The 10,863-nt window shown below is 35.4% G+C and overlaps 1 protein-coding gene across 1 annotated transcript in view; it reads right to left on the bottom strand.

The window, feature by feature from the left end:
- The window catches only part of ZNF236 (zinc finger protein 236), a 73,799-nt gene that overhangs the window by 8,760 nt on the left and 54,176 nt on the right, over positions 1-10,863 (bottom strand). The window contains exons 22-29 of the mRNA XM_084207340.1: positions 10,358-10,723; positions 8,287-8,402; positions 6,820-7,063; positions 5,933-6,112; positions 5,262-5,414; positions 4,439-4,629; positions 2,639-2,770; positions 1,195-1,392 (exon numbers count right to left, since the gene is read on the bottom strand). Of these exons, the coding sequence (XP_084063466.1) occupies positions 1,195-1,392; positions 2,639-2,770; positions 4,439-4,629; positions 5,262-5,414; positions 5,933-6,112; positions 6,820-7,063; positions 8,287-8,402; positions 10,358-10,723 (1,580 nt within the window). The remainder of the gene's footprint in view (positions 1-1,194; positions 1,393-2,638; positions 2,771-4,438; positions 4,630-5,261; positions 5,415-5,932; positions 6,113-6,819; positions 7,064-8,286; positions 8,403-10,357; positions 10,724-10,863) is intronic.

The raw sequence follows: 10,863 nt of genomic DNA, 5'->3' as shown, positions 1-10,863 counted from the left end.
AAGTTGTCCCAAGGCCCCGAAGTCTCTTGTGACTGCCCCTGAACTTCTTATTGCAACTTCAATCGCTGCCTTCCTGAAAAATCAGTTATGGATAATAACCCAAGGTACATACTAGGGTAAGAAGTTTTCTTGTCATATCTTTAACCTGAGCCCAGTTTTAAGAAAACAAACTGAAGAGAGACTGATTTTACTTGTTTGTTATCATTACTTAAGGAAAACAAGTATCAAGACTCCTTTGGGTTTTTTTTCCTGGAAAATTTCTTCTAACTCAGAGGTCAAGAGTTTCACAACAATACATTTTATGATAGCTTCCAATAGTCTAGACAGACTTCATCACTCCAAGAGGGTGAACTTCACAAAGAGAGTATATTTCATTAAAATATTATATCAAAATGAAATGAAATCTATTGAAGAGGTCTCCTAAAAGCTAATAAATATAAATGAATATAAATACATTGCCTTTGGGTCCAGTAATTTCTTGCTATAAATTCTGGGAAGCTGGCAAGATTCTGGGCAACTTATATGTTTACTCCTTTCTTAAAGCTCTTCAAATTACTTCCTTTAAGTATCTCTCATAGGTAAGATACTGGCCTGAACAAAGCACTTGTCTAGTACAGCCCAATATTCCTAACAAGAACATTCTATAATACAATTAAGAACTTAGATACACCACTAATTTTTTTTAAAGACTTGGAAGTAATAGGTTGCTCATAATCTAGAGAAAACAGAGAAAATATCACTAGACAACTGTAATAATATAAAGACATTTTAAAATAAATGCTCCATCTATCACTTGTACTTACATGACAGAGCATCTACAAATGAAATGGTAAGACTGTAAAGCAGGTAACTTCCTGAGATAGCAAAAGATTATCTGGAAATCAGGATTAGCATTGATGATATTCATAGGCAAATAAAGTAAGCGAAATCTTTTCCTGACACTACTACTTGCATGACAGGCATTAACATTTTTCATTCTGTAGTCAACATATGCATTAAAATCCTCTCCATGCTCCAGAAGAGAGTTCTCTATCTGTGCATACATTATCACTTAGACTCCCTCTCTCAGATGCACACCTCTCACACTGTAAAGGGAAAGCAAAGACAAAGGGCTAATAGGTACCTTTTGTTAATATCACAGAAAGTCCAAAACAAAAGGAGTTTAGAGAACTATCAACTGTTATTACCAAATACCTTGAGATGTGTTGCCCTCTTAAAGGCCTTATTGCAGATCTGGCAAATGTGTATTCGCTCCTTGCCATGAACCTCTTTGCAGTGGTGTGTCAGCATGGTGACAGAATAAAAGGTTTGGCTACATTCAAAACACTGGTGCCCACGAGTTTCTTTTTCTGCTTGACTGCTTTTAGTCACATTAGGGGAAACTTCTGTCACCTGTAACAATTTACAAATACACTATTTGTAAATTTCTCAGTAATTTCATAAGCACATCCACATTGGTTTCTTTTTAAAATATGACAAATTTTTGGAGAGCATCTGCAAGCAACTTACTTGACACAAAAGAAGTCAGTTATATGTAAATATGAACTTCTATTTCATTGTTCTAAAGAATGACACATGAATTTTAAGAAAAACAACATTAATAACTATGATCAAATTGACTTAACACATCATAAACAGAATGTGTGTGTGTGAATCCATATTTTTCTACATTCAGTTTTATGCTCCCGAAGAATGCAGATGATCCTCAATCTGCCACCAAATAAAATTCAAAGCCAAAAGCATTCAGGACAGGAAAAAAGTTATCTCTGATTCTGCAGGGGAGAAGAATATTTTCTATTTGTTTAACTTTTTTACTGGGGATTCTATTTTCATAAGGAAGTAAAGGTCTACCTCCAGAAGTACTGAAACACAACAAAAAATTGATAAACGTGGATGGTGGTGCGCTGCATTATTGTTTTAATTAGTGAGAATGGCTTGGAAAAACTACTTTCTTCAGATAATACCAAATTCTTTAGTTCTTTTTTAATATCAAATTCTACAGAGGAATCCTAACTACAGTAACATAGAAAGCAACAAACAGAGTCACAATCCGCCTCTCTCATTTCTCCTAATTTAGAGCTTGCCCTATCAGGCTGGTTGAAAATATTCATTCTGCCTTCAAGAAAAGAAGTCTGAATGACTTTTTCCAATACCAAAACTGTATTATTATGTAAGAGTTTCTATTGTGATTCAAAGGCATAAGACGTTGCAAAGACTGTATGTTGCACCATACAACAACTTGGACACAGAAAGAGAATGGAAAAAGTGTACCAATTGCCGGTAATTTTTCCCCACAGCTCCAAAATTTATCTGTTTTTATTTTCTAAATACCAACTTACTTGGAAATTTTTGGAGCAGTCTGTGTTGAGCACATGATTATGTGATTTGTAGAAAGAAACACATTATTAATTACATTTCTTTCTTGTGTGCATGTGTATATATATATATGAAAGTGGTTTTAAATTCAAAACTTAAAACAGTATCTGCGTGACTAGGAAGTCACAGAGAACCTCTTCCCAAAACTCTTGTTTGGGAACGACATCAGGCTTCATGATTCAAGATAAAAAGACATTGTTACAGTATTTTGATTAAATAAAAGTCCTTTACCACAAAAGATACAGAAATGTATAGTATCTACCTGATATGTTATTTCATCAGAGTTTGCAGGTGCTGAATGGGGTGTATGGCTCACCAGTATTACTTGCTGTGATCCTGATGCACTTTGGCTAGCAAGACTGGAATCTGTGAGTATAGCAGGGAACTGCTGACCCTGTCAGAGAGGGGAGCACACAAAAAAAAAAGAGTAACTATATTTAAAAAGCTGCATTTAAACAGCTGACTGGAGTAATGTAAGTTTTCACATCTAAACAGTACTTTTCTTTTTTCTTTAGAAAGAAACATTTCAGAACCCTATCTGAGCAAATGCAACTGTTTTCCTTCCTTTTCTCCTTTACATTTATATCGAACCATTTAAGGGTAACAACAGCTGGAAGTTTGTAAGACTAGATTCAGTTCTGATTAATTTTTACCAGCCTTGCACGAAATACTGAATGTTTTAGCCTTCCATTGCCTTTCTTTAACTCCTGTATTCTGCTCTCCTGCATGGCCTTCCCATAGTATCTTTATTTAAACCTCTTGATTAAGCATACTTCCAAACCCCATGAAATCATGATACAAAATCACTACCTAGGATATATGATTACTAATATCTTACTATTTCTATTTCTACATTACTTTTAATGACTTCAATTTCCCCAGGAAACACAGTTCTTTTACATACTACCTATTCACCATGATTTCTTGCAACAAACTGTGTTTCCACAGCTATTATTATTCTTCAGTGTTTCACTTTTATTTATGCTTGTCTTAACAGGAGGCATGGGATCTTATTCATAAACAGCAACACTGCCAAATGTTATCACTGAAATTATTACAAAGCCTGAAATGGAACTATGTTCTGCTTTGTTACTCTGTGATACCAGAAATCACAAACATATCATAAAAATTATTTAAGAAATCTTTTCTTCCCTTCCCTAGAGCAAAACTGCAGAGGAAAGCATGTAACTTTGCTTCACCAATTTTAATCACAGAACATGCAAGAGAAATAGTATTTAATTTGTATACATTTACACACTAACTCAGGTCAAAAAGCAAATAAAAATCAATCTAAACCTAGTTAAGCCAAGAAAATAGAAGAAACAGCCCAAGTTTTCAGATGTAAAATCTACATTGAAATGTCAACCACACAACCTTTTCACTTTGTAATCTTTTAATATTATTTTTATCTCCCCACTCTGTAGATTCTATTTGCCAAATGTGTCTTTGGCTCTTGATGACACCACAAAATTCTTAAGTTATAAATTTTATTTATAAAAAAATTCTTAAAATATAAATTCTTAAGTTATAAGCTATAATGAAACTAATAGTAAGGTTACTGGAGAGATGACAGTCCATAGAGCACTATTTTTATAAAATTCCTTATAATGCCACCTGTTATTAAAGATAGCTAATTAAATTCTGTCCTGTTACTTGCTGTGAAAAGAACTGTCACAACTGCTGTTCAACTCTCCCATTCACAAGTAGGAAAAGAAAAATTTACCAAATGAAATAATATATTAGGACTACTAAGCTGTATTACTGAATAGTAGTAATGAAATACATAGTCTAATACCAAAAACTGATCCCAAACCATGTTTGAAACAGTAGAATTTATCTGTTAATTTAAAAAACCAAACAACCTTGCAAAATCTATTGGCACTTCTGTTCCAACAGTTTATGTCTCTAGATGCCAAACTCACATGGTAGGCAGACAGAAGGAAAATTAACTAAATATCAAATATTATGTATTTACAGGACAAAATTCTTTTCTAAGCAAGAGAAATTATGTTCTGTAAAACAGACACATAAATTTATCTGTCAGTTTAGAAAAGCATCTTACCTGGGAAGTGATATTAAGTGTAACTGCATCAAGACCACCTGACAACATTCCCTGGGTGTCAGCAAGAGTCAAAGTGACACTACCATCTCCTCCAACTCCTGATGAAGACATTACCAAATTCTGTGCAGAAACTGCAGACTGAGATATGGGTGTTGCTGGAGGAAGGTTTGTTCCCCCTGTTGTATTAAGTTCTGGAACATATGCAAAATAGTAAAAAAAAAAAAAAATCCGTTACATACATAAACACTTAACTACAAATTTATTTTAAGTGAACTTAGTAATTTCTGTTTCCCATTGCTAGGATTTCCTATTGTGGAATCAAGAAAATCGGTTCAACTGCTAACCACGAACCTAAAGTTGTCAGTCAGATGATAAAATCAGAGAAATTATATTTAAGTGCAGCTTCATGAGCACAGTATTGCACTCACAGGTGGTCATGTGTGTATACAAACATATATAGGTAGAACTTCATAAACATATTTAAAATCTCAAAATTTGAGTAATAGGGCAAATTTGGTATTTTATCACTTCTGCAGCAAAGACACCAGATTTTGTTGTCCTAAGTTTATAGATATAATTCTTCAATACTCCTGCAACTGCCTCAAAGTACTAATTTAAGACATGTCTTCTTGTTTTTATTTTTTTCCTATTGTGTGTAATAAAGTTCATTTAAAGTGACATAACAATTTAAAGCTTGTGAGAAAACACACCAAACACTCAAAGTTCCTGAACCATGACATGCAAGATTATTCCACATTTAATTCTAGTATTTACTTTTTAAACAAAGTATTATTTTCAATTAGAAAAAACATTGTATGCATACCTGGAGCATTTAGTGAAGGGCCCTGAGAAAGAAGCTGGTCATTGCTTATAGTTAATGTAGCACCTGTAGTCTGACTGCTGATGGCTGGTGCTGTCAGCCTTAAGCCAGTGTTCAGATCAGTGCTTCCAGAATTATGCTGAATAAGATCTTGGCCTGAACAGAAATAAGTCCTACTGTAACTGGAATTGTCTCAGCATTACTCTGTTACTGTTCTTACAATAGATCATAAAATAATAAAAGTAGAATATACAACCAAAACACATAACTAACTTCTACACATGCAGATTTTTATGCAGCACTTTGGCAAGTTTTTAGTACAGATGTGATTATGCAAATCCAGACACTAACATGCACAGAAATACCTGAGATTAGTAAGATTTAGATAAATATGGATCTTACTTCTCTAGATTCAAAGCACCAACTTTATCAATCTATAAAAATCCAGCTGTTAACTGAGACTATGCATAAAAGAGTGAACCTATCTAATGTGTTCTCAAGGCAAACATGTTTGGGTTTCAAATGTGGATTTGGGGAGTATCTTTTAAAGCTGATGAATATAAGGAAAATATGCCAAGGGAAAACTGTGGACCGTGAAAATCCTTGTAAGCTACTGTATAGGTACTTCATGAAATAGAGAACTGGTATCATTAAAGATTTTTAAAAACACAAACCAGATATTGTAAGAGTGATTTCTTGAGGACTTCCTGATGAGGTCGCAGTAGTAGAACCTGAAGCATGAGCTAGAACTTGACTCAAACTGGAATTATTTATGGTCAACATTATCTCATGTTGTCCATTTGTAGATGACACCATACCCTGTGAAGTCATAACTTGAGTAATGTCTTGTGCACCTAAATTAAAATGATAGAACAAAAAAAAAATTTCCATGAATATCCTTTGGTGGAATTTTTGATATACTTCTGTCAAACTTTTTAGAGCAATTTATACATTATTTTCTGAGATACTATAATTGATGCAGCCAAAGGGAGATGCTAGAACTTGCAGTAGAAAGTAAGAACTTTTTTCACATCCAATTTATTCTTCTACAGTTAAGATTTTCAGAATGGAGATTTTTGTATTTTGCTCAAAACTATGGAAGTTCTTAAGTATTTTCATTATATAGAATCATATAATGGCCTGGATTGGAAGGGACCCTAAAGATTCCATGGTTTCAACTCCTCTGTCATGGGCAGGGACGACTTCCACTACACCAAGCTGCTCAAAACCCCATTCAGCCTGGCCTTGAACACTTCCAGGGATGGGGAATCCACAGCTTCTAGGCAACCTGTTCCAGTGCCTCACTGCCTTCACAGTAAAGAATTTCTTCCTAATAGCTAATCTAAACCTACTCTCTAATTCACCTTCTGAAAAAATCGTATTAAGTAAGGGTAACACAAAGCTGTAAAATTTGCAGAAGATGTTCAAGCAAGAACTGCAAGTTTATTTTATTAAAATGATGTGTTTGGTGGGAGTGGGGGGAGGCAGGGGTTGACATTTTCTCACTGTGAGTAATACCCTGAGTAAAATTAAGTAATTGAACACACAATGACATGCTTACCATTAGCACTGGTTGTCAGCACAGACTCCTGCTCAGACAGGGACCCTATTGTCATGTTAGCAGATGATGTTACTGTGGGCTGCAAAGACAAGCCTGATATGGGCTGAATAACCACGTTAGCCGGCACTGCATTTTCTGTTGCCTGGAGGGAGGGATTCTGCGGAGCCATGGTGGGATCTCCAGTCAGCTGCTGAGTAAGTAAATTACTCTGCTGTAATGTCTGCTGCAGGATACTTGGATCGATCTGAAAAACAAGTTTTCAGCCATCAATCTGAAGTTAACAAACCAGGTTAAATGAATATCCTTAACATAAGTCCAGAATACATATTTACTGCATAGAGAGTACATCCAGTACTGAAAATTTATAATTAACAACTTAAAATTTAAATTTAGTTTTTATGTGTCTGTATCTAGCCAGTCTCTAAAGTGACTATGTAACCAGTCTGTTCAGATTCACTTTCCCTCTCTTCCTTCAGCAAAATGTTTGGGAAACCATGATCAGTTACACATCAGCATGCCTAGCCCCAGGTAAACACACTGCTGGTATTCTGTACTGTCCTATTAGTGCATGTAACGCTTATCACAGTCCCCAAGCCTTTGAAAGTGAAAAGGCATGGAGCAGAGAGAAGATTGATACCTGAAATTATTTAATTTTTCAGCTCCTAAGGGTCATTAAGGTCCCATTTCACAAGCCAATAACAGTTCTCTATACTTAAAGATAAGACATTTTCCTCTTCAGAGATATTCAGCAGTTGAGAAAAATGAAATGAAATGAAATGTCCCCATTTTATGGGGATTCCTAAAAACTCCTTTAACAGAGGGACTATGAGCAACTCAATGCAACTCTGCAGATGTCCCTTCCCTGACCTTGGGGTTCTACCTGATGAGCTTCAGAGGGCGCCTCCAACAGTAATTCTGTGCAACTGATCAAACACAACCACGTTCAAGAAAATCATTGTTTCACACATCTCAAGAACTTCTAAATGCAATAATCTCACCTCTTTCTGTCATTCTTTTTATAAACCAGTGGGAATTTAAATTGTGAATTCAACCTCTAAAAGCTTGAGAAGTAACACAGTGCCTTATGCTTAGAAAAGAACACTGTGCAATAATTTGGGTTTTGTTTTAGGGGTGGTGGGTGCCTTTTGGGGGTTGTGTGGGAGCTAAAGTACTTTTGAAGTTTAAAGACAAAATGCAATTAAAAGAAAAAAATACATATTTTAAAGCAGTCTGTCAAAATCCCTGAGAGGTAAAAAATCCTGAAAAAAATGAAAATTAAAAAAACCAAACCAGAAACATACCCCACTGTGCAGCTATTTTTTAAATCTTCTAACATTGTACAAGTGATACAACTCACTAGCTCACTCAACTCAAGAACTCTTCCAGAATTATGCAGGCTCCTTAAACTTTTTTCAGCTGTCAAAGTGACTCAACAGACTTAAAAGCAAGGAGCAATGAGCAACTTACCTGTAACGTTATGTTGTTAATACCAGTGGCATCTATTCCAGAAATCTGAACATTTTGTCCAACCAGATTAGCAGCAAGTTGTAACTGTATTCCTTCAAGAGTGGCCAAGCTACCATCTGTCAAGGACACAGTTAAGTCACCTCCAGCTACCAAAGAAAACAGTTATATTGTAATGTTTTTATTTACTATTACTGACTACCTCTTTCAGCGTGCTTATTTTTATAAATTTAATCAATATAAAAGCTACATACACACACATTTATGACAAGAAAGATAACTTGAAGTGTATAATTTGATTATAAAGTAATTTGACTGCCTGTTTTAAATTCATAAATTCCATGTGATTTAAGGATTGCTATTTAGGCACTAACTAGTGGCTTACAAAACTAGAACCCCTCCAAAGCAGCGTTAAAAATCTGGAAAAATTTGGTTTAGATTTCCTTGGAGAGTGTGTGGCACCTAAACAAAGCAGCACACACACAGGGTATTTAAATTCTGACCCTGAACATACACAAGGAAGTTACTGCCACATTTTGCACAGCACAGACATGGTTCAAACTGTCAAAGTTCATCCTCTGTACTTGCACGGATGAAAATAAAGGTGCATTAGCAATTGAAATCCAAAAGTCTTTAGACCTTGAAAAGGTTCTAATCCCAAAACTTGAATAGGACATCTCTACAAAAGGTCTTGAGAACATACATGGAAAAAGTCATCTTGTGTTTCAGATACCTTCTTCTCCAAACACCCTGAGTGTGATTAACCAGTTTCCTTTGGTTGATGCTTCAAAAACATCTATTCTTCCCTATTAAGAATTCTTTAGTATAATAAATCTGGTTTACAATGCACCCAAAAAATACCTGCTCTGGCCAAACCCACATAACTAGCCTCAATTTAAGAAGGTCTCTTTTTAGGACATCTGAACAAGCTAAACACTCCACCTTAATATGTTCAAAAACCCAAGTAAACGATTTCTCATCACAAGTTTATCACTCACTGTACCTGTCAAATAACATCAGTATCTTCTGAACATCAACAATTTGTTCATTTTGGACAACAGTTTAGATCAAATCAGATAAGATGGAATATGAGACTGATATAATACTCCAAATTTGTGGGCATATCTGCTAAATCATAGACATGAACTGAAAAAAATGCCAAAGCACATAAAATCAAAGTCTCACTTTCAGAAATGACACACAGTCCAAGACCCACAATTTAAGTAGTACATCTAAGAGTAGCAAGGCACGTCTCCAGACACCTTAACACTATTCTGCTTTTAAAGTTGTCCCTGTCCCAAGTTTACCTGAGCACTTACACAAACATTGGGTCAGTGAGCACCTACACAAAAAATACCTGAAAAAATTTAAAAATTAGCAAGGATCATTCTCAAAAGGTCACTTTCTTGTAGCATGAAGCATGTTGGGTATTCTGTGCCAGCTGGTCAAAGAATGGCCCGTGGCATATTTAATGTGCTAAGGCAGCTGAAGTCACTGTCAATCGGTGAGACTTCATATCTTAGCACTCAATTATCTAACATACATACCTACACTACTAGTTTTTTGTATTGTTAAAGAGTTTTCTTGCTTTGTGCTGAGGTTGGGGGTCTTTTGGTTGGTTTTCTTTTGGCATGGGTGGGTTTTTTTATTATGGAGAAGTAACTACACATGTACTGCAGAGGATGTGCACTTAAAGACATTCTTCATTGTTCACATAAATAAGTAGTGTAAACAAACAGAGTAACTGTTTTACTTCTTTTCTTTTTAAATAAAACCAAGAAAGTATTACCACAAAGAATACAAGTACTCCAGCTATTTGTTATCTGCGCTTTCTTCCACTCCGCAGTACAATACCACAGGAGAACTGAAGAGACTTCTAGGTGAACTGCATATATTTTTCTTTCATTCTTAAATAAGTAAATTTCTATTCATGTCACCATTGTGCATCAAACTATGAATTCAGTAAAACTCTTACCTGTTTGGTAAGCAGCGTTTGGCAAAACTTTCCCAACTCTAATAGAAAGCAAATTTCATAACTTGATCACCACACCACCACTTCCCCATCCATTTTTACCTGACACTGAAGCAGGCAGGATAGCCTGGCCCACAAGTCCTTGTTGAAGTAAATTTTGATCAAACTGACTCGTCAAAACAGAGTTATTCATGATGAAAACATTAGGGTCTGTTGAGGATGAATTAAGAAGACTGACTGGTTGTAATCCCTCAGTTGAAGTCCGGGCAACAGGCTTCCTAACTTTCTTTGTATCCGGTTTATAATGACACTGTATGTGGGTTTTTCTGCGCCCTGAAGTACGAAACCGCAAATCACAGTGTGGGCATTTGAAGGGCTTTGCTCCCGTATGCAGGCGCATGTGGACTTTTAGACTGCCTTTTGTAGAGAAAGAATTACTGCACACATGACAACAGAAGAGCTTCTGGCCTAGAAAAGTTTCAAAACCAGAAAGATAAGTAATTAAACCCCTAAAAAGATTGAGAGGACTAAATCATCCATTTAACAAACCCTGTAATAGATTCTAAACTAATTTGAACACAATAAATTAGAAATAATTGGACTTTATC

The sequence above is a fragment of the Fringilla coelebs genome (genome assembly GCF_963513975.1).
Source record: "Fringilla coelebs genome assembly, chromosome: 1".
NCBI classification, from domain to species: domain Eukaryota; kingdom Metazoa; phylum Chordata; class Aves; order Passeriformes; family Fringillidae; genus Fringilla; species Fringilla coelebs.
Note: the sequence above shows the minus strand (reverse complement) of the source record. Positions and strands in the feature narration are given on the sequence as shown.